We start from the raw sequence: 23,988 nt of genomic DNA on the forward strand, positions 1-23,988 counted from the left end.
CCTGGTGCTCTTCCCATTGAAGTCAATGGCAAAACTTTTGTTGACTTCATCTGAAGTCAGATCAGGTCCTTAGTTTGTAAATATTCACACTGTTACTCATCTGTTCTGAAGAAGCTCACCTTCACTCATGTCTGTATGTTCTGTATCAGCTCTATGTGCGAGCAATGGCAGATTACTGGCCTCTGCAGGACCCTGCCATACCCTGTGCTGATGCAGGCTTGCCCTTTAAAAAGGGTGAAATCCTTCAGATTGTTGACCAGAATGATGTGCTCTGGTGGCAGGCAAGGCAAGTCTCAGACCTGAGTGCGTGTGCTGGGCTGATACCATCAAACCATCTTCTGAAGAGGTAAGAAAATGTAGGGTTTCTGAACTCAAACCAGAGAATGAGCCAGTTACCTTGGGTTTCATGATCTGAACTTAGCAATTATAGAACAGATTGATTCAGTCAATAAAGACGCACTGATGCCTGCAGACAGTGTGAGCCTTCTGTGTATGTGTCTTCTCCTGTTTTAATAGTACTATGGACGTTTGTGTGAAAACAGGATTTTTTCCACCTTAAGCCTGATTGTAAGTAATTCAGGGCAGAGGCATTGTTTTTATATTAGTGTGTAAAGCCCTTAACAGTATTGGTCCTATATACATAAACTAAGATAAATAGCTTTAGACAAAGATTTGGTTTCTCAGTACTGTCCTTCATGATACAAAAAATGCAAAGAGAAAAATCAGAATTTGCTACAGAAGCATAATTATTTCAAAAAATCACTACAATATTTTAAAGGTGTGTCTGAGGCATCTGTAGCTTTGTGTTTTTCATACTCAAAGCAGAGCTGAAAGATTTTTTTTTTAATGAGAAATAAAAAACCACCTCCCTGTTTTCTGCATATAGTCAGTTTATATTTAGAAAGGACCCTTTTGCAAAGTTGCCTAGTTTATACAGCTTCTCTAGCATGGTTCTGTAACCATGTTGTACTATCCAGAGTACAAACAAAAAAAGCATAGGGTGCCCCTAATTGTGCCAGACAACTGACTACTGTTAAGCTTCGAGTTGTAATGCACACAGGCCCAGAGGGAGCTGTAATGAAGACTCTGTGTCAGAGAGAACCCAATACAGCACACTTCCCACTTCCAGCCACGTGTACCACAATACAGTTAATACTGCTCTCCTCCATTACGTGCATTAATTTAGGGCAATACTTTCAGGCCAATGATGTAGAATATTGGCATTCAGGTAGGTGTGGTAGGACACTGGCTTCCCTCCAACAGTTGCAGGTGGGGTAGAACACTAGCTATGCTTCCACTCTTGGTGGTTGGTAGTGGTGTTTATCTTTCAGGTAGCTCTGAGCACTCATGTCATTTTGTGTGCAGGTGATAGAATGGAGCATCTAAGTAGGAAGTAATGCAATGCTGAACTGATTTCTTATTGTGATGAATTCTTTTCTGTTCAGGAAGCAGCGAGAATTCTGGTGGTCTCAGCCCTTCCAGCCCCATGTCTGTCTCAAATCAACAATATGTGAGTGCAAAATTCTCCAGCTGCCAGTGAGAGTGGGGAGGGAGAAGTCTGTTTTTTGTTTCTTACATCCAGTAATGAAGAAATTAAACATCATCAAATGAGTGTATATACCAAGAATCATTCATTGGGCCATATTGTAGCCTCCAGAAATGCATTCAGAATCCCCACTGAAATCTGTGGGTGTAGCAAGTGTATCTGAATTTGGCACTTAACCTGTTTTGGATTCTAAGGATCATTATTGTTATCGGAATACAGTATATTTAGGATCTAATCCTGTAAAGTGCTGAGCACCTTGAATTCCCATTTAAGTCAATGGCAGCTGAGAGTACTCAACACTGTCTAGGACTGAGCCTTGTATGTAGGCTATTCGTAGCAAGAAATCTCTACTGTTTGTGCCCTCCTGAAGCACTTATTAGACAAGTTTATTGTAGATTTCCATGGAAGGGAGACTAAGGCATAGCTTGTAGTTCTGTACCATAAAGTACCCCTCCTGCTTCCCCTTTCCCTCTCCCACAACTTCTCTGTTTTTCTGTGATCTGCATTATTACTTGCTAATACTTTTTATGACCCATGAGGTGAATTTCCAGTTAAGTCAATGCTCTGTATTTTCATCTTTCAAGAGTTTTTCTGATGCAGTTGATTTTACTTGATAACTGTAGCATTGGCAATTGCTTTAGCTGTGTATTTATTTTTAACTGCTTCAATGGATTTGCTGTGGACAGTGAGTACTGTGGAAGAAGGTAAGAGATGATGCCTCGATTACATCACATTGCAGTACCTCACATCTGCTTGCAAGTCCAGCATTAGCTGATCTCTAAATGTACAAGATACTATCTTGTTTATAAAGACTTTAAAAATGACTAGATGCTTTACTTATACTTATAAGGATACATGTCAGGATTGGTTGGGCAGTTTTCCTTTTACATCTGTCTGCCAAATCTATCTGCATCATGTGTAAATAGGGTGACTAAAGAAATGCTTCATTGTGGTTTGTTCACTAAAGATACCCACAGATGTTTAAAAAGCTTTATTTTTCCAATTTTAATTTAAAAAATTATCAGTGTACATAGCATTCTAGAAAAACATACACATACAAAATATGCAAAGGGTATTGGGAGGAAATGATGATCCGATGATAGTCATACTGATCCTTCTCAAATAGATCATCTGAAATATAAATACTGCATCGGTTCAAATTAAAACCCTTTTTTGTTTCAACTGGACAATTCAAATCAGGCATGTTTGTCTCCCAGCTGGGAACCCTTTGGAGCATTGGTATAAGAAGCATCTTTCCTCTGCCTATTGAAAGAAAGTTATTAGTACTTTAGAGCAAGGCACTATTGAAATACTGAAAATGTTTTAACTGAATTTGAGCTTCAGGGGGGTTAGTTTTATTCTGATGTTGAAGTCTTGAATTTGAGTTTTTTCAGTGCTTTTGGAGATCATTTGATTTCCTTTCTCTTTTTGTCTGTTATAACCTGCAGAGGATGACATGCAGATTGATGAGAAGTGTGTGGAAACAGGTAACTGACTTCATTTAAGGAGATTCGTCTGTGTTCGCAGCAATATACCAGCTAGACAAAGACTACTAGTGTTTCTTGAATAAAATGGAACATCCTTATAGTGAGCTCATATATAGAGAAGTTCCATTTATAGTGAAGTAGAGTGAAAGCCCCAGACCATTTGAAAGTACTGCGGATGCACAGATTGCAATTCTGGTTATAATGAATCTCTGCTTGTAGTGAAGATACTCTGTAGAAATGAATGGCTGTTCTAAATACATACTACTCTATTTGAGATCCAGCACATTTACAATACAGATTATAGACTCAGTGGGCCAAAGTCAGAGCTGGTATAAAGGGGTGAAACATAGTTGGTGTCAATTTGTCTCATTAAACCTATAATATTATTAAGTTACTGTGGTTTTAAAGACACTCTGGAACTCATTGCCACACGTTTTCATGGAGGCAGAATGCTTAGCTGGATTCAAACACAGATTGGATGCTTATATAAGACTATGCAGAGTTCTACTAATGCAGATTTGAAAAAAAACCAAGAATTTTGGAAAGGATAATAAACCTTTTTGCTTCAAAGCACAAATCAAACTCTTACTAATGAGGTTAAATGGAAATATTTCTTGGAGGCAGGCTATTCCATAACAGGATTTCTTGCACTAGTCTCAGAAGTAACAGGCAAAGGCCACTCTTGCAAACATGATACTGGATTAGATGGACTGCAGGTCTGATCCAGTATGGCAGTTCCTATGTTCCTATATTGCAGGATCTGTTTTCCACTGTGTTTTATTTCTCAATGCAAGTCAATAAGGAGTTTAAGTTAGGGATGATGTTCATATCAGAGCTTTCATATATACTGTGTTTGATTTCTGGAACATTAACCTTCTGAATGGGATTGCATGAAATACAAGGAGCTGGAAGTGCTTCACTGATGGAAAAAAATCAAAACCCCAAATCCAACACCTTCAAATTCTGGTGGACATTTGGATTCCAATTCTCACTTTTCAGCAACTTTAACAGAAGTTTGGATCCAGATTCTCACTTGGCAGCTCAAGATCATTTCTAATTGAACTAAAAGAAAGCAGTGGAAGTATGTTTGGGAAGTTGGCAGGAGTCTGAGAGCCTTATGTGGTCCTTCCAATATTGGAAGGAAAATAATTTCTGATGTGATAACATTATTTTAAGCAGAAATAGTATTAAACTAAATGTATTTGTTGTTTTTGCTCTCTGGGTGGCGTAAAAGATGAAGAAACATTTGAGTCTGGTAAGTAAAATTGTTCCTGCCTAATTCCAGTTCTGTCTCATCCTCTAAGACTCTCAGACGTGTAAGAGGTATCCAACAAAAAACAAAACAACACAAAAAGCAATCAGATTAAAGTGCAATTCTCTCTTGAAAAGTGACTCTCTAAAATAATTACTATTTACTCGGTTGAACTGCTCCCTGTGTTTATCCAGAGTCATGTCTGGGTGACTTCAGTGAGCAAAATAAATTTTCCCTGCTGTTTCTTCCTGTTTAGTCCTGCAGAGCCCATGTGCAGAAGGAAAAGTGAGCTCAATTCTATTCCTTCTTGTGCAGCAACGACAGTCGTGTTTACTAAGCTCTAATCCATTACACGTGTGCAAACCCAAGGTGTCAGAGGGGATAACTGGAAGATAATGGGATTTCTCAAGTATAACTGAGACCCTATTTTAGACCACGGTATCTTTATTACTGTGGGTGAAGAGGAATGAAGAACCTGTTTAACTGTTAAATCCTAGTCTGCGTTTTCAGGGCAGGCATAGAAACAAATATATTTATTATTGTAAACTGAGCACCTCAGATATAAAATCATGAGACACAATCATGGAACCTAAGGATGGCATTTTTATAGACACTTTTCAGAGTATAATCACACTTTGAAAGCCCTGCCATACATGTTCAACTGTGTATCTGAAGCTCTACAAAACTTGGTCTTTTGGAGCAAATTAGATCCCACATTATTTCTAAATTTCTCAGTTCAAATAATTTACTTTCTTATTTTGGTTAAATTACTTGCCCTCTTCTTTTTCCTGCTATGCTGTTGCTACTGTATAAGAGTACCAAGGATCTGAATGTGGGCTTTTCCCCATCCGCTTAACTCCAACTCAGAGGCTTCATTCTTCTCCGCTTTTGAGGGCAATGCTTGAGGCTTACAAAACGAAATAAGGGAGTTTGTGAGGCAGTCACTTGCATCTTTATTCAGGGCCACTAATGCCCTTTTCCCTGCAATAGTTGCGTTCTTGGGGAATTAGTTCAGATCCTGCTTATTATCTGGGTCACCTCTTTTCTGTTTCCAGGCAGCCAGGGGAAAAAGTCCAAAGATCACTCCCAGCTCAGGCTTCCACTCTACCTTGACAACTGAGTTATTGGAGCAGCTATAGGTTGTACTTTCCACTACTGGAGAGTGGCCAGAGCCAAACTCTGTAGCTGAGCACCCTCTTGTTTAGGGAGGTAGGATTCAGATCCAAGTTTTGTGGTTTGTCTGGCACACGCTTATTTTAATTTTAAACCAGCATTGTGTGTTTCATAATTTGCACTCAAGTTGAAGCACGTATGAATTGGTCCAGTTTTGCCCACTTAGACGTGAACTTGGTCTCCTCAGAGCCCTAATTTTTCATCTCTCTCTTGTTTGTACATACTTATCCAAATCTCCAGAGGAGCTTAAAGAAGGTAACTTTAAACTTTTGTCTCTTATAGATTTTCAACAGCAATCTGCTGAAGCCAGAAAAATACTACAGACAATAGCTCAGTTACTTTCAGGAATTAGGCCCATTACAGTACATAGTTGTTGAATTTGCTTGTTAGCTCTGGGTGGAGAGGCCAGGTCAGGTAGAGGAGCAAAGAAGAGCTCAGGAGGAAATGACCATGGAAAGTGAGGTAGGCAGATTGCAATGCAGTTTTGCTTTACTCTGATCCAGAAATCTGTCATCTTTGCTAATGAGGCAATTTATTATCACTATATACCTTAGCTTGAATGTCTTCAGAACATGCTCCACAACCCATTATTTGTCAGAGACTTCTCGCTATAACCAAAGATGAGGTGTTATTAGTGTACATCCACTGGTTTACACAGGCAGGAGGCAAAGCTGGGAGAAGTGAAGAGTAGAATCTATTATCAAGTCCACTATGGACAATATCATGTGACTCAGTTACTCTTTTGGCACTTATTTGTACATGAGGCACCCACCAGTGTAGTATCTAATTTTAAAAGGTAACCCCATAGCATGCCTGGTGCTTTCCAAGTGAATGTAAAGACAATGTCCCTGCTCAGGAACAACTTCCATATAAAGTTAGGCGAAAGAGACAAAGAAAAGACAGCAGACAGAAGAGATGTAGAGAGAATAAAACTGAATAACAGGAAAGAAGATACAGTTTAGCTTGGACAGGAGGGAGGGGAGGGGAGGGGAGGCAGTTTCCCATGGGAAATGAGTTTGGAACACAGCTGTCAAAATAGGTTTCTTGCTAGTTCTTTTTAACTTTCTTCATCTTGTTTATTATAAGGTTTGGAAATGTTTTATTAGAGAAGAATATGAGATTTGTGGGGAATTAGAATTCGGGGGCTTTGCGGGAGAAGGGAGTTTTAAGGAGGGAATGTGTGCACTGTTCAGGAAAGCTGTTCCAAGCACACAGCACAGCATGGGAGAAGGTCTGAAAATTGGTTTGGCAGGTGATTTGGGCAGTGGGGAGATATCAAAGTGCCTTCGGGTGTGGAATCTAAGGCTGAGGTGCAGGCAGAAGAAGTTTTTACAATTGTTCTGGGATTTCTTTAGGTTTACTGATACTTTGAGCTCCCAGATTCTTGATTATTTTAATATTGCCTTTAAAGAGTTCATGCCGGCTAGATTCCACCTGAAGAACTTTAATTGCACACCACTCTTCTACATTATGAATATTTAAAAATAGTGTGTGGCACTTCAGCTATTTTTTTCGAAGATAAACAAAGTGTGGCACTTAAACTCTTATTTAGACTTACTAGTGAGCGATGAGCTTAAATTTCACTTTCATAGAAATGTCAGTGACTTGGTTTAAATCTTTGATATTAGGCAGTACTTTAGTAAACTGGTCTCTGTACTTCATGACCTTATTTCAGTGACATTATCATTAACTTAAATATTTCCAATTCTGTGATATGAAAGATTAGGGGAAATTCAATTGACTGTTCAATAGTCACCCTCCTTTCTCCTTCCCACTTGTTTGTTCTTCATGCCCAGAAGAGGAGGAATTCAGTGGATCTGGCCGACGGGTCTTTATTGGTATGTGGTGATTAATGATAGGCAAAAGGTTTGATTTAGACTGGATGCTTGTCTGAAGCTAAATCCAATGTGTGTGATTTTACTCAGAAGCATTCCTTTCCCTTGCTGCTGAAGATTCCCTGACCCTATCTGTATTCACTTTGCCTTTCTAGATCCCAGTAAGCCACCCTTCGCTTTCAGCTCCTTGCTTGTTGATTCTTTTCCAATAAGCTCACTTCCCCAGGAGGTTGCCAGCACCTGCATAACTTAGCTGCACTAGGCTTCTGGTTCTTCTGATCACCCCCTTAAATCTCATGCTGTCGTGTGAATGGCTTCTGGGGCTTTCCCAAGCTGTACAATGCAGACCGTATGAGATTTCCATTGCTGGGGATAAGGCCAAGCAGCAAGTCTGTTTCTGGTAAGTGAACTACAGAACTCTTATGAATTGAGCTGAAAAAAAAGTTGAATTCAGTTGAGAAGTTGGATCAATATTTGGAGCAGTTAAATTTTCCAGAGCAAGTCACTCATTCCTAATGATGATATATATGGCTGGAAATCTCCCTCTGGTTTGTTTTGCAGATTTGTTTCTGGGGGTCTAATTCTGGACAAAGTTAGAGTGGCTTTCAATATTGTGCTTCTCTTTTGTGAATCCAAGCTGCTTTCAGAGTCTCCACCGAACTGTTGTATCAAGCACTATAAATAAATTATTCTCTACCTTAAGAAAAGCTACGACTCACAGTATGTTCTTGATAGTCTACCTGGAGATCATTCAGATATTGAAACTAGTAATCACCTGCACCCACTGCTTGGCTTTCAATGTTAGTTACTTTCTGCCCTTCCCAGCTGGTTTCCGTAGAAGCATGCGTCTGTGCCGCAGGAAATCTCAGAACAGCCAGCAGCCCTGTTATGCATGGTGTCCCAGCAGCTGTTACAGCACAGCAGCAGCCCCTTATGAGGAGGTGGTGAGATACCAGCGACATCCTACAGATCGAAACCGACTGATTGTGCTAGTGGGTATGTTGCAGCAACTGACAGGGGCATGCCCCCAGACAGGGTTGCACCTACTCATGCAAATCATACAAGCTCTAGTAAATACAGAGGGAAGTGTCCTTACTGCTCAAGCTCTTGTGGAATGAGAAATTCAATAAAAGCCCGATCCAGTGGGAGTCCTCCCACTGACTGCAGTGGGCAGCGACTTGGGCCATAACAGGTAGTTCTTGAAGGGTGGTGGACCCAAAGTTTGACCTACCTTTTATTTTTTCCAAACACCAGTTTTATAAAGTCTATGTGCTTGTATGTGGTTTCTGTTGTTCCAAAACATTTCCTTCAATGCTTCAAAAGTTTCAGCAATGCAATACAATCAGAAACCCTACGGTAACAAATATTGGATGAAAATGCATTTCATCACGAAAACAGAGTCCAGTTTAACTTCTGTGGGGTTATTGTTATCAATAGCAATGATAAAACATTTATAAATCCTTTGTGACCAATGTCCTGAAGTGATGCTTTTTATAGGACTATGTTTATGAACAAATAGAAACAGAAATGGAGGGAGGGATGTTAAAAATGCAGCCTAGAAAACTTCAGTCTTATGTGGTTGGGAAAACTAACAGGATATCAATGTGGATATCAGTAAGTGGAGCGGCAGCAGTACTGCAGCTGTCATGGTTCCTGCCCCGCAGCCCCCTTTATCTCCTCCTCCTGGGTGGGCATGGCCCTTTTGCAGCATCTTGACCATGGCATACCCCAACTCTCTGGCACCCTGGACAGTTGCCCGCAGTGCCCACCCGTAAGGTTGGCCCTGAGCGAGTATCATGATATGTGATAGGTTGATGGTCATAAAATGGAATTTTAGACTTAATAACTGTTTTGAATGGAAGCTGCTCATATTTTTGCTAGGCGCAGCATTCCTGAATATTTGTGGTGAGGGAAATACCTCTCCCCTTACCTAGAGCTGTACACGTTTGAGATACATCTATAGATCTAGGTGTATAGATATAATTCAAATTAGTATTGCAGAACCCCCTACTGGCTGTGGCTATTTTGCTAGAAAGTGATGACATGATCCTGCGGAGGATTACATAGTCACAGCTCCTGTTGAATTCAATGGGAACTGTAGATGCCTTGCACTTTTCAGAGTCAGGCACTTAATTTGTGATGCCACCAGTTGGGAAGCACAGTGGAGGAAGCAGTAATGTGATTTCCATGCCTGTCATTTGCTTCACTAGTTCTTGCATATGAGATAATACCTGAACGTGTTATTTGACTGTCATAAATATGATGTACCCATAGTTTTAGTAAACTATATTTTATGTATAGTCTCAGTCATTAATGTACCAGAGTTACTGTATGTGGCTTTGTTTTAAAATATCCAGGTCCTTCAGGGGTTGGCGTGAATGAGCTAAGGCGGCGGCTTATTGGAATGAACCCTCATCATTTTCAAAGTGCTGTACCCCGTATGTGACATGTTCCTTTCACACTCTTAACTTCCTGTTTGGGGAAAAGAAAACATGAAATATCAACTCCCTTTCTCCTGTCACAGAATATTTATAGACTCTTTGCTGCAGGGATGGTTTCCCTATCAATCAATAATATTGTGCTGTCTCTGAATTTATGAATTTATTAACAGTGCACAGATGCCTAGACTAACAATACACATTTCCTTTTATTTTTGTGGGAACTACAGAAAAGAAGGAAAAGCTACTTTCTTTTACTGGGCTTTATTTAAAATATTGTCTTTGGTCAGGTTTTCCAGCTGGCAGGGGAAAAGGAAGGATGGTCTTGGGGTTAAGCCACTGTTACTTTGATTTGATTCTGGGTATGCCTGGGTTTGATTCTTGTTGTGCCAATGGATTAGGGGGAGGTTTAGGTTGGATAGTGGGGGAGGTTTAGGTTGGATATTAAAAAAAAAAAAACTTTTTCACTAGGAGGGTGGTGAAGCACTGGAATGGGTTACCTAGGGAGGTGGTGAAATCTCCTTTCTTATAGGTTTTTAAGGTCAGGCTTGGCACAGCCCTGGCTGGGATGATTTAGTTGGGAATTGGTCCTGCTTTGAGCACGGGGTTGGACTAGATGACCTCCTGAGGTCCCTTCCAACCCTGATATTCTATGATTACCTGCATGACTTAGGACAAGTCACTTAATCTCATTATACCTCATTTGTAAAATAGGACTGAGGGGCCTTCCTAGGGGAGTAGTGAAGATAAATTCATTGAATGTTTTATTTATAAGGTGTCCAGATATGATGGAAATGAGGGCCATATAAATACCCAGATAGGCAGAAAACTAACAAGCCTTGTAGATTTCCCTCCGAGCATAGTAAATCTAAAGCAGATTCTTACAGCTTCTCATCTCTGACTTGAATGGAGAGAAGTTTGGTGTCTCTGCTCATTGGATACAAGGTTTTGTGAAGATAAAACACTAGGAGTGCAAGGCTCTAAATGCTTGTCTTAATACAGTTTTAAAATTGATAAATTGCTCCAGTTCCTCAGACTTGCATGTCTTAGCCTTCTCAAATAAATTAACATAATATAAAGTGGAGTTGTGCTGGCAATTTTTAAAAATACTACAGAACAGTCTTCATGCACTGCCACTTGTCAAAGTGGTTTTATTTTTTCAGTGTAGCAGGAAAGTTAAATCAGCGGGAGGAGCATTGCAGTGTACACAACTCCACTGTTCCATCAACGAAAGCTGACTTTTGCTGACAAAACTGTGTAGTGTAGACAAGGTGCAAGTCTAATGGTTCACTGTCCTTTCAGGAACAATGCCCATTGTGCTCAAAATGGACCCCAAGGGGTAGATTCAATTTTGGAAGATTTTGCTGACCTCTGTGAGCTAGAAAGTAGAAACCATTAGTTTATTATTTCCTTTTGATTACTTGTGAAAATGAACAGAGTTTTTAAAATTTATATGTTCACATCTCCACGTATGAAGTTTGGGAGTCCTGGCTTTTCACTAGGAACTTTGTTCTCAAATTGATTTACTGAAGAAAAAAATGTTTACAAGAACTTTTAAAAACTTTTAATTTTTCTTTAAGACACCACTCGTGCTCAGAAGAGCTATGAAGAGAATGGTCGTGAGTATCACTATGTATCAAAGGAAACATTTGAAAACATGGTATATAGTCACAGGTAACTTTGGGATTCCTATTGCTTTCTTCTCTAAAGTTTAACTTGCTCCAAGGCAGGGATAGTCTTGTGGTTTAGCCCAAATGCTGACAATCAGAAGACCAGGGTTCTTCTTCGAGTGCTGTCTCTGTGGGTGCTCCACTCTAGATGTCTGTGCATCCTGGCGCTGTTGATCGGAGTTTTTCGATAGCAGTGCCTGGTCGGGATGCAGGCGCTCCAGTCTCAGAATCTTCCTGAGCGCCTGTGTCCCACACCCCCCTCAGTTCCTTCTCCACCATCCCCGGCTGAAGATGGGACTCAGGGTAGTGCTGCTTCTCTTCTCTGGTCTCTGTAATAACAAAGTATATAGATTTATATTATAGAATATAATACTGCCACAGACTTCTGGTGCAAGCCATAGGATATGTGTACACTGCACTTAAAAATCCACGGCTGGCCCATGCCTGCTGACTCAGGCTTACTGGGCTCAGGCTAAGGGGCTGTTTAATTGCAGTGTAGATGTTTAGGCTTTGGCTGGAGCCCAGGCTCTAAGACTCTGAAGTTGGAGAGTCCCAGAGCTAGGCCTGTAGCCCAAGCCTGAATGCCTACAATTAAACAGCCCCATGAGCCTGAGTCAGCTGGCACTGCCCAGAAGTGGGTATCTAATTGCTGTCTACACACAAATACCCTTAGGCCCAGATTTTCAAAGTAGCCTCTCCTTTGGAGTGTGTTGGTTTTTGACTGCCTAATTTTAGCAACCTTAGACCTGATTCTTAGAAGGGCTGAGCGCCTACAACTCCTGTTGACTTCAGTTGGAGTTATGGGTTCTCAACACTTCTGAAAATCAGACTATAGCCATATTTTAGAAATGTAAAACCGAGCACCCAAATTCAGGCCCTGATCCCACATCCACATCTTTACTGGGCGTGGGTCTCGCAGTGTGCCTTGAAGGCACCAGAACCTTGAAGGACCAAATTTTCAAAAGTGCCCTCTAAGTTGTACCCTGCGGTTTCCCCATTAGTAAAATGAGGATAATATTTACCTAATTCAAAGGGCTGTTAGGAAGCATAATTCATTAAAGCATGTAAAGCATTTCAGGTACATCTACACAGCAAAAAAAATTCCTGCAGCAGCAAGTCTGAGCCTGGGTCTGGAGACTTGGGCTTGCGCCATGGTGCTAAAAATAGCGATGTAGACATTCAGCTTGGGCTCTGAAACCCACCCTCTTCCCTGGGCTTCATAGCCTGAGCTCAGGCCCAAGCCAGAAGGTCTATAATATGGCTATTTCTTTTTTTGTTTTTGTTTTTTTAAGCTTCATAGTGCAAGCTCCAAGAGCCTAAGTCTGTAAACCCAGCCTCTGAGACTCTCTGGGGTTTGGGTGTGGTATTTATTTATTTATTTATTTATTTGCGCTGTGTAGATGTACCCTTTTTCTTCGAGTGCTTGCTCATGTCCATTCAATTTAGGTGTGTGTGCTTGCCATATGCACCGGTGCCGGAAGCTTTTCCTTCAGCAGTATCCATAGGGGACCAGCTCCAGCATCCCCCAGAGCAGTGCGCACATACCATGGTATATAGGGTGCCACCGGCTCCCCCCACCCTCAGTTCCTTCTTGCCGCCAGTCACGGTGCTGGAACTGTTGCTGCTTCAGCTAGTGCTGTTGCTGCTCATTCGTACAAACTATTTATCTCTTGTATTATAGTGTATGTAGTTGTGTGTTAGTGTTTATAAATCCCTTAGCCATAGTTAGAGACTTTGTAGGTCCCGGACAGGACTTTGCCTTGCACAGGAAGCAACAAGGTCAACCCGGGGCTACCCCTAAGAACAAAGACTCTAAGAGACTAGACTCATTTGGCCGTAAGGTTGATTCATCCTTTGCCTTCCAGCTGAGGGTGGCCAACCATCAAGCCCTCCTGGGATGCTATGATTTTATGTGGCAAGCCATAGCAAAGTTCAAGGGCTCTCTTCCTGAGGCTTCTAGGAAGGAGTTCTGGGCTATTATGGATGAGGACACAACTGCGGCCAGGGCAACGCTCCAGGTGGCGTCAGATGCAGAGGACACCACTGCCCAAACCATGGCCTCGGCAATTGCTATGTGCCGGGCATCCTGGCTGCTCCTCTTTGGCTTGTCCACGGAGGCTCAGCAGTCGATGCAAGCCCTGTTTGCGGAACAGATGGACAATAAGGTTCATGGCCTAAAGGACTCTCACACGACTCTTAAAACACTGGGCCTGTATGGTCCTGGCCCTGCCCATAATCAGTTTAAGCTGCAGCAGCCTCAAGGCCAGGGGAGCCACCCTCACTTAAACCAAGGTCCAAGGCGTCCGAAACCAACTTGACTGAATGAAGAGTGCTGATGAAGAGAACTCCTTTCAGGACTTTCTCAGGGTCAGTCCACCATCGCAGTGAGGTAAGTACAGTCATGGGGATGGTAACAATCTTTTCCAGGTGGTCCCTGGACTGGGAGTAGACTGTCGCCAGCCATTGATGGAGGGGTCACATCCACGTGACTGTACTTACCTTGCTGTGATGGTGGACTGATCCCGAGAAAGTCCTGGAAGGAGTTCTCTTCGTCAGCACGCCTCACTCAGTCAAGTTGGTTTCGGATGCCTTGGACCTTGGCTAGGGCACACCTCTGCACCCTCCAGACCCAAGGTATGTTGTCCCCAAAGGAAACGATGCTACACTAAAACATCAGAGATCAGGGCAGTGTGCAGAGCATGGTCAGAGTCCTGATAGACAACACATTAACAGACAAGGGGGAGCCTTCTGCCAAGAGGCACTTTGTCTTTGGGACTTCTGCATGGAATCCACGTAAAACCATGTCACCTTCTGAGTGCTTAGAACACGCTAGCAGATCACTTAAGCAGGGACGTCTCCTCTCACCACGAGTGGGTGCTCCACCCAGAGGTAGCCGGCATGATCTTCCAGAGGTGGAGAACTCCCCAAGTGGATTTGTTCGCCACCAGGCAGAACAAGAGATGCCACAGGTTTTACTCCAGACAGGGTCTGGGCAAGGGCTCCCTCTCCGACACCTTCCTCCTGCCTGTTGTATGCATTCCTTCTGATTTCAGCTCATCAGCAAAGTCCTAGTGAAAATCAAGAGAGACAAGGCTCAGATTATCATGATCGCCCTGGCGTAGCCTTGCCAGCACCTGGTTTGGGATGCTATCGAACCCATCGGCGATCCCTCCGTGAACTCTGCCGAACTGACTGGACCTGCTGTTACAGGATCATGGACGATTCTCTTGCACCCCAACCTCATGTCCCTCCACCTCACAATGTGATGTTGCATGGCTGAACCCTGAAGAACGGGCCTGTTCGGAAGGGGTCTAGAAGGTCCTCCTTGAGAGCAGAAAGCCCTCGATTAGACAGACTTACCTGGCAAAGTGAATGAGGTTCTCCCACTGGGAGGACGAATGGGGCATCTTCCTTTCACATTCTTCAGTGCAGTTGATCTTAGACTTCATTTGAGGAACCAGGGCCTGGCTCACTTCTCTATCAGGGTGCATCTGGTGGCTATTTCCACCTTTCATCCATCCAGGGGCAGACGGTTTCTCCCATGACATGATGGTCAGGTTCCTCAGAGGTCTTGAGAGATATTTTCCTCAAGTTTGGTCCCTGGTCTCACAGTGGGATCTCAACTTGGTTCTGTCCAGGCTCATGGGCCCGCCCTTTGAGCCTTTGGCCTCGTGCTCCTTGTCTCACCTATCATGGAAGGTAGCTTTCCTGGTGGTGGTGACGTCAGCGAGGTGAGTCTCTGAGCTGCGAGCCCTGACCTCAGAACTGCCATATGCAGACTTCAATAAGGACAAGGTCCAGATCTGGCCCCACCTGGCCTTCCTTCCCAAGGTGGTGTCTACTTTCCACGATTCAGGACATCTTCCTTCTGGTCTTCTGCCTGCAGCCCCATGAGACTAGTGAAGAGAGATGCCTTCACTCTGTGGTCGTAAGAAGGGCCCTGGATTTCTATCTAGATCGGACAAAGCCTTTCCCTAAATTGACTCAGCTTTTAATCTCTATAGCTGATAGGATGAAGGGCCTCCTGGTGTCCACGGAAAGGATTTCTAACTGGATCACCTCATGCATTCGGAACTGCTATGAGTTGGCGGGAGTCCCTCCGCTGCCACTCATCGGAGCCCACTCAGCCAGAGCGCAGGCATCTTTGGCCTTCCTGGAACACTTCCCAATCCAGGACATCTGTCGAGCTGCAATGTGGTCCTCAGTGCACATGTTCACAGCCCTCTACACCATCACTCAGTAGGCCAGGGACAAAGCTGGGTTTGGCAGAGTGGTGTTGCAATCTACACATCCATGAACTCCTACCCACATCTGAGGGGTAGTGCTTGGGAGTCACCTAAGTTGCATGGACATGAGCAAGCACTCAAAGAATAAAAGACAGTTACCTTTTTCTGTAACTGGTGTTCTTCGAGATGTGTTGCTCACGTCTATTCTACAACCTGTTCTCCTTCCCCACTGTCAGTGTTTCTGGCAAGAAGGAACTGAGCATGTGTGCGCCACTCCAGGGGGTACTGGAGCCAGTTCCTACAGATACTGCTGAGGGAAAAACTTCCGGCACCGGTACATGTGGCGAGTGCACACACCTAAGTTGAATGGACATGAACAGCGTATCTCGAAGAACAGTAGTTACGAAAAAGGTAACTGTCTTTTTGAGATCCCAATGGTTGGCCCTACATAACAGCAAAGTATTTGTTTTTGTTATTACTGCAGTAAATACCAGTGTAGATTTTCCATATAGTTGTCTTGACACCAATCAAAACCATAACCTCTGAACCTTCTCATGTATAACTGGAGGGGAAGTGGGTAGAGATGCATAATTTTGGAGTCTCTTCAGAGACTGGAGATTTGGATCTGACAGTCCTGTTTAATCTAGATTTTTATTCTCAGTAAAGGTTCCTATATCTTAATATCATTGTTTTTACAGAGGATTAATCCTTCTTTGGCTCTTTGGTCTCTTGATTTAATCTGCAGATTTCATTGCTAAATGCAAAACTTCAGAGGCTGTCATTTAGGGTCTGCTTCATTTCTCTTTTCATTCTCCCTTCTCACCCTTGCAGAATGCTGGAACATGGGGAGTACAAGGGACACCTATATGGCACCAGTGTTGATGCTGTGCGAACAGTTCTCGATGAAGGGAAGATCTGTATAGTGGATTTGGAACCACAGGTAAATAGGGAGATCTAAGACTAAGGGCTTGTCTACACTGGCAATTTACAGCACTGCGACTTTCTTGCTCAGGGGTGAAAAAGCACCTCCTGAGTGCAACAAGTGTCTCCCAGCACTGGTAGCTACGTCCCTTGTGGAGGTGGGTTTTTTTTTTTTTAAGAGCTCTCCCAGCGCTGCGCCGTGACCACCCAAGGCATGGTGGCAGTGCTTTAGCGTTGCCTGTGTAAATTAGCCCTTAAATTTCATGGAAGAGACTGTCATCTATCATATGATTGTACCGGACATCACCTCTTCTGTTTACAATCGCATACCATCCCTGTAGTATCAACAGCAATTGTGTAAATGAACAAGTAATGCTAGGGAAGTATTTAGTATATTCTTGGTTTCTTTGAAGCAATTTAACAGGTGGGAATAAAGAAGAGCAGCTAGCACATGTGAACAGCCAACTTTCCAGGAACCACCAACAAGTTTTCCATAGGCCACCAATGGTCCGTGGATCACAGTTTTAAAACATCTGCTGTAGAGGAAGAGAAGGCTTGCACAGGGCTATTTGTCTGTTTCATGATCCCCATAAGTATCTGCAGGGTGTGAAGGTTTAGTGGTCTAAGCTGGAGTTCATTAGTTTACTTACACTAGTTCAGGGGTTTATTAGTGAAGCTTCTATGCAGTAACAAGATGCCTGTGTATTAGTGGGACTCATTAGTGTAACTACTAGATTCAGGCTAAAAATCACCAGGAGGCAGGTTTCTGCAGCATGCTCACTACACACAATATGGTTGCTGCTTGGAGAGAAGGTTCAATTAGCAAACTTACTATAAAATTGGATAAGGATTCATTAATAAGATTGTGTACATTGTAAACAACAAAGTGAGATGGAGCATATATATGCACACACGCTATCATTTCTGATGTGCTTATCACCATGGTTTAGAAGTCTAGTCTGGTTATTGTGTCACATACTTTCAATTGAAAATTTTCCAGGAATAATGGATACTGACCCATCTTGCCTTATACTGTTTTGTACAATGAGACAATACATCCTGAACGAATGCTACTAGCAACTGAAAACTGTTCATTCATAGCTTGGAAACTTAATCCAGTAGGAGAGACAGGAACATTTAAGAGAGAATGATTCACCTGAGAGTCTTAAGCGTCCCCACCTTAAATTTACATTGTTGTCTTTAGACGTAAAAGTAGTACCATGTGTATGAGGCACTGCAAGGTCACTGATGAAACACCTTCCCCAAATCTCTCTAAATGGTTAGAGGGAGAACCCCTTTTTCCTCTTCCTTCTCACTAATCAGTGAGAACCAGGGTGGAGATAACAAAAGAATTGTTCAGAAGCTGCTTGTGTGACTTGATTTATTTTTATGAGGAGGAATGGTCACTATATCTCCTCAGTGAGGTGGTTGGTTAGAGAAGTTTAGGTTGTGTCACCTTAGAGGTCTAAAAACGTTCCTTAGATGGAGCTACTATACTTAACTGATGGTCACAATCAGTGCCTCAACCATTAAGATAATTTCCACATATGTGCCTCTTTTGGGCACTGCAAAAATATTTCTTCTAAGGCCAGAAAAGAACAATATTTCTCTCAGCTACCTTTACTATTCTTGATCCATTTCTAGACCACTCAGCCAAATGAAAAAGTCAGCATGCTGCTAGTTCACATAGGCTTTCTTCTTTTCAATCCCTGGCCCTGGGCTTGCTGGTAAGGAGGGATAAGGCTAATAAAGATCTGAGTTAATAGTTGTCAGAAGGTGCTGAAGGCTTGAAGTCCTGCTAAGAACCCTTCTAAGATTTTTCTAAATTACTCCCTTATTTGCTGGTATTAGCCCTATAAAATTAGAAGAATTTCCATACCTGAGTGTCTCTGGGAACCTAACAAAATATCATTAAAAAACATAACTGGAAGAAAGGCTCCCTGGCCCAATAAATTCCAGAGGGAAACTTCCTTTAGATACTTGGACCTAGAGTTGTCCAAGCTTTGTCTTGGTGTAGTAGCTTGTGCTGGTTGAAGAAATGAGATAAGTTTCACAGCCTCAGGTGTGAAGGAGGGCCTCAGGTTCTCAAAACCAGAACAAAACCTACCATGAAGGCCCCTATGCTGCGCATCTCTGTGCTCCTGCTGCCTTTCGAGGTTTTTCTTGTCCATTTCTTCGCCTGAATTCAGTTCTCAATGAAAAAAGGAAATTTGATTTTGCCACTGTGGCAGAACATGCTGCTGCTATTTACTTTGTACTCATTAGTTTAACTCTCCCTGCTTTTCACAACAGTTACAAACACTACTTAGTCACAGTGGTCTGTTGACATCAACAATTGCATCAATGCATGGAGAGAACTAAACAAAAGGCAGACAGTGCCTTGCAAAACATGGAGCAGGAGAACCAATCTTTTCCAAAGGCAGGCCCAAAACCAAGATAGTTTTGAGCCTCTAAAAAGGAATTACAATTGCAGATTTAAAACTCCCATAAAAGGTAGCTGATGTAACCTTTTAATGGCCATGTTAAGATTTTTATGTTCATTGTAGTTAAAATAATTTCTCATCTAATGAAGTTACTGAATGGAATTCATTAGCGTGGTGCCGTTGCTGACGAGTGTCTGGGTTGAGGATTATTAGTGCAGTTATTACGTAACGGATGTTTTTGAATACTGCATGGTCTGGAAATGGTACACAACAACTTGTTTTTAATAGAAATAAAATATGGGATAGATACGACTTATACATTTTAATTTAACCACTATCTGACCTTGACTTGCAGGGTATACAAATGGCTCGGACCCACGAACTAAAACCCTATATTATATTCATCAAGCCACCCAGCATGAGCTGCATGAAACAGTCTCGGAAAAACGCCAGGATCATTACAGACTATTATGTGAACATGAAATTCAAGGTGAATTTTAGAGAGTGAAGGGGGTGCAACAGTGATTGTTCAGTCAGAACCTGCCACATTCCTCTATTGTATTAATGTTTTAAAAGACCCTTGTGTCTTTGGTCTGAAATAAATCAGATCTGAGGACATTCAGCACATGTTGCAAAGCCTCTCTCTCTTCCTGGTATTTTGGAGTGGAAGTGGGTACAGAGGACGGGGGGTTGGGATATGTGGCTAGAGTGGGTTTCTTTGGAGGAAGTCTGCTTTCTGTATTTATATTTGCATTATTTTGGTTTGTTTTTGTAGTGTATATAGCCAAGGTGCCTAGATCTCTGCGTAGACACTTCCATGTTGTTTAAATGGAAATATGTGGAACCCTTTTCCTTCAGTGCTCTCATAGTCCCTTTTTCTATAGACATAAGCTATTGATACTTCAAACAAAAGCACAGTGGTGGTGGTGGTCTGCATGTGATGCATTCCTACCTATATTACAGTAAAATTATAGACGCCTTACTTTGTCTAGACACATAACAAAAATTAAACAAAATTAAAAAATAGAATGTCCCATTTGTTTCTATAACTTTTAATCTTCAGTTTGACCTTCATTATCTAGCACTGTGTGTTTTAAACATTTAGTTTTCTGATGACTTCCTAGACTCCCTTCATTTTGTCTGTGGGGGGTGATCATAATTACATAGCTAAAAACATGGACTGTGGGGAAATATTGCTGACAAACTGAAACACAGATTAGGAACATAGATGTGGCAAAACTGATGAGACTTCTGGTCTGTCACATCTGGATTCTGCCTGTAGCATTAGCCAGTACAGTGATACTTCAGAGGCAAATAACAGCACCCTCACAGCATCTAGGCAACTGTGCAATGCTGCACATGGGGATAAAGGAAGACTTCTTGTGCAAGCAATCAATCGTGTGCCAAAGGTTTAGAATTGATTATCGTTGTCATGGCATGCTTATCTTAGAGTTGTTATAGGTTTTAAGTCAGAATAATTTCCACTTGTGTTAACATTTACAGACAGGGACAATCCTCAGCTGATGTAAATTGTCACAGCTCCATTGAAGTTACTAGAAATATGCCAATTTACACTAGCTGAGGATCTGGCCCAGGGTGTGGTTTTCCAAATGGTCTCTACCCTGAAAAGACATACAAAATAACTGATCCTGGACGTCCCATGGAACTTGCAGTGACTTCAGTCAGACCTCCTGCTTGCAGCTCGTTTGCAGGATTGAGTCCCACTGAAAATTACATGCAAGAACTCTCTCTTATTCTCAAACGAGCATCAAGTGATCATATTTTAATACAGGGGAGTTTATTCCAAGAAGCATAAGGTTTATAATGGCACACCCATGCAAATAGTTTGGCGATGACATACAGTAACTGAGTTTTCTGATTGCACTACTTTCAGGGGAACCGTGGCAGAATAGAAGGTCTTTATATATAATAATATGACTTTGTATTTCTATGCCATCTTTTATCTCAGGATCTCAGTGTTTTATGAACATCAGTGAATAACCCTCACAATCTCTCTGTGAGGTAAGGAAGTAGTAGTATCCTTATTTTATAAATTGGAAACTTAAGCACAGACAGGCTCAGTGACCTTGGGCAAGACACATACTGAGTGAATGGCATAGCTGGGAAGAGAAATCAAATCTCCAGGCTCCCAGTTCTGTCTTCTAGCCACTAACCTCCAGTTCCTCTTTGGAAGGGTAGAAAGTGAAAACTTGGATAAACCTATTCCCATCCAAAAGTGTCCCACATGAAACTATAATGTTTTATAGGTCTGTACTGTCTCTTACAGGAGGAAGACTTGCAGGAGATGGAGGATCGTGCTAAGAAAATGGAAGTTCAGTTTGGTCAGTTCTTTGATCAAGTGATTGTAAATGACAATTTACAAGAGGCCTGTGTGCAGCTGCTGTCTGCAGTCCATCAGGCACAGGATGAGCCCCAGTGGGTCCCTGCTGCTTGGATATGTTCAGCCACTCAGCCATAATTCTGAGAAGCAGGAAGCCTCACAAAGATTATATCTTATGTTTTACCTCAAGAACAATCCTGTCAGGATTGTAAAAATATCTCTTTGTGTGGAGAGATTTCACAGGAGGATTAGGAAAAAAGCTAAGTAACATAATCGTACTGTCTTCATTGTAGTTCTTACTGCAACATGTGATGCTTAACATCAGTTTTGTACCTAAAAAGTGCTGTAGTCTCTCAGAATTACAAAAATAAAAGATCTGTTTTCTTGCATGTACTTGTGTGGTCTATTCATACCTGGGTTAAAGAAAAGGTGATTCCCATACCTCCTTTTTGTTAAAGGCTTCTTGATTTTTATGATACTTGTGTATTCCCAAAGAACTATGGGGAATTCTATCAAGATGTAAAAGTCTGGAATACGCTTAGTAGGTTGACTTGATGTAGCAGGGGAGAGTGCTTTATAAATGTACACCTCTACCTCAATATAATGCTGTCTTCGGGAGCCCAGAAATCTTACCACGTTATAGGTGAAACTGCATTATATTGAACTTGCTTTGATCCACCGGAGTGTGCAGCCCCATCCCCCCCAGAGCACTGCTTTACCGCATTGTATCTGAATTCGTGTCACATTATATCGGGGTAGAGGTGTATTATTCTGCTTGCTTCTGTCTCAAACAAGTTTCTTCGCTGATGTTTCTTTTTAAATTAGAAATACAGGTTTAATACTGTTCACAATACAAATGACTCCAGGACTCACATTCACCTGTATAATAAAATTGACTTAATTTTTTTACACCCATCGAATGCTGACAGAATCGGCTTTGTAAAGGCACATCACTAAATATAATGATGATCTAGTCCATAGCAGGTTAGCCCAAGCAATTTACAAGAGCAGGTTTATCAGTCTGGAAGCAGGAGCAGGTTAAGGGCCTGATACTGCAAATGCTTATTCACATGACTAGTCTAACTGAAGTCAAACCAGTGAAGTTACTCATCTGCCTAAGTGTAAGACAGCATCCTTGGGTTCTGCGTCCTTTGGTTACAAAGTTTCCCAAACACAGCAGTAAATAAGAATGGGAGATGATGTGAACGATTGATGGCAGCCTCCTGCTTCTGGCCCAGGGTTTAGAAATGAGATGCACCATCAAAGTAAGGACAGCTGCTGGTAACTCTAACTCCGGACTCCCTTTGGTGCATCTTGTCTTACACTAGTAATCCACTGTTGTCTAGTAGAAGCAAATGTGTATTTATGATGCCTGATAATGAACAGGTGCGTGTAATATACTAAAGAATAATGGTATTTTTAGAACTGAATCCTCTCATGTCCTAGTTTACATAGAAGTTTAACACTATAAACTCATCAAGTACTTACTTGCATTTGGTTACTCTGCACTGTTCTCTCATCCTAACCAGTATAACTGAAATGTGTTGCAAGGTCAGTTGGATAAACTGGTAAAACTTCCTTAGTCATTTTTAATTAATTTAAAACAGAACAATTAGAGGGTTAAAGCATTTAGCAAAAAACGTTTTATTTCAAAAGCTAGGGAAAGCAAGAGTGTGGAGCTCAAAATGTCCAGTGCCTTATGCACCTGAGTTTTTTTTACTGTAGGTGTTGCACCCCGTCATTCATCATTATAGGAAATAGCCTTAACTTTTGCTTTACTTATGGGTGTGGATTTAAGTCTAACAGAAAAGAGTCTGGGTTTTTCCTTTGCACAATTCTTACACCTACTGACTGCTCCAGCTAAAAATTACAATGTACATTAAACCCAGGGAATACACTTTCAGTTGAGTGCACTTTCAGAGACTGGTATTTTATACCAGCATGTGCCAATACATCACTACTCTGGGTGACTGTGTAAAGTACATGTCAAGACAATGTGAAGGAACAGGAGTGGAAGGAACGTTTCCCTCCCTACAACCAGCAAACTGACAAGAACCTGCTGATAGTTTCTTCTTCTCTGAAGCACTAAGCACTGTTCATGTGTAGGTGTGTTTCCTTACAATCTGCTCCTTTGATCACAGGGCACGTTGGGAATTGGTGTATATGTGGTCTTCCTGTCTTGTCTACATTCATTTTCCTTTAAGAGCTTTTAAAATGCACTCTTTGCTCTCTCACAATTGCCAGTCCAGGCTGTTTTTTTTTTTAAACAAAAAGAACCCTGAACATTTAAAGGTGGTGGTATTAAAAGCATATTTTAATTAAATGGTAGAATTGGAAACTAATTGTTGGATTTGACAAGTCACCCAGAGCTCTTTCATACCATCCTGGTCACTCCTGTACTTTGCCTTTGTATGTGTGATTGTCATTGAAGTGAGAGCCTAGTTTAGATAGTGAGAGTTGTGTTTAGGTTTTTCTTAGAATTGGGCAAATCCATATTTTTTGTTTTTCTTAGTCTGGATTCCTCTTTCTGGTTCCATTTTTTGTGATATTTATTTCTATACTTGTTATTCCCTCCCTCTAAGAGCCTGAGTGCACAAAGCCCCCTTTTTCCCTTTCCATTCTTCCTCCTCAGGACTGCAGAGGAACCTCGAGTTGGCCAGAACCATCCCACATGAA

General features: G+C 41.8%; 1 protein-coding gene across 1 annotated transcript in view; it reads left to right on the forward strand.

Moving 5' to 3' along the window:
* Positions 1-21,582, forward strand: part of MPP4 (MAGUK p55 scaffold protein 4) — a 41,769-nt gene extending 20,187 nt beyond the window's left edge. Inside the window, exons 10-22 of the mRNA XM_050969592.1 lie at positions 150-346; positions 1,446-1,510; positions 2,233-2,250; positions 2,995-3,033; positions 4,268-4,288; positions 5,699-5,713; positions 7,255-7,296; positions 8,119-8,289; positions 9,651-9,731; positions 11,312-11,405; positions 16,459-16,567; positions 19,327-19,461; positions 21,259-21,582. Of these exons, the coding sequence (XP_050825549.1) occupies positions 150-346; positions 1,446-1,510; positions 2,233-2,250; positions 2,995-3,033; positions 4,268-4,288; positions 5,699-5,713; positions 7,255-7,296; positions 8,119-8,289; positions 9,651-9,731; positions 11,312-11,405; positions 16,459-16,567; positions 19,327-19,461; positions 21,259-21,450 (1,179 nt within the window). The 3' untranslated portion in view covers positions 21,451-21,582. The remainder of the gene's footprint in view (positions 1-149; positions 347-1,445; positions 1,511-2,232; positions 2,251-2,994; positions 3,034-4,267; positions 4,289-5,698; positions 5,714-7,254; positions 7,297-8,118; positions 8,290-9,650; positions 9,732-11,311; positions 11,406-16,458; positions 16,568-19,326; positions 19,462-21,258) is intronic.
* Positions 21,583-23,988: the final 2,406 nt, after the last annotated feature.

This window comes from Gopherus flavomarginatus, chromosome 10 (genome assembly GCF_025201925.1).
Source record: "Gopherus flavomarginatus isolate rGopFla2 chromosome 10, rGopFla2.mat.asm, whole genome shotgun sequence".
Lineage (NCBI taxonomy): Eukaryota > Metazoa > Chordata > Testudines > Testudinidae > Gopherus > Gopherus flavomarginatus.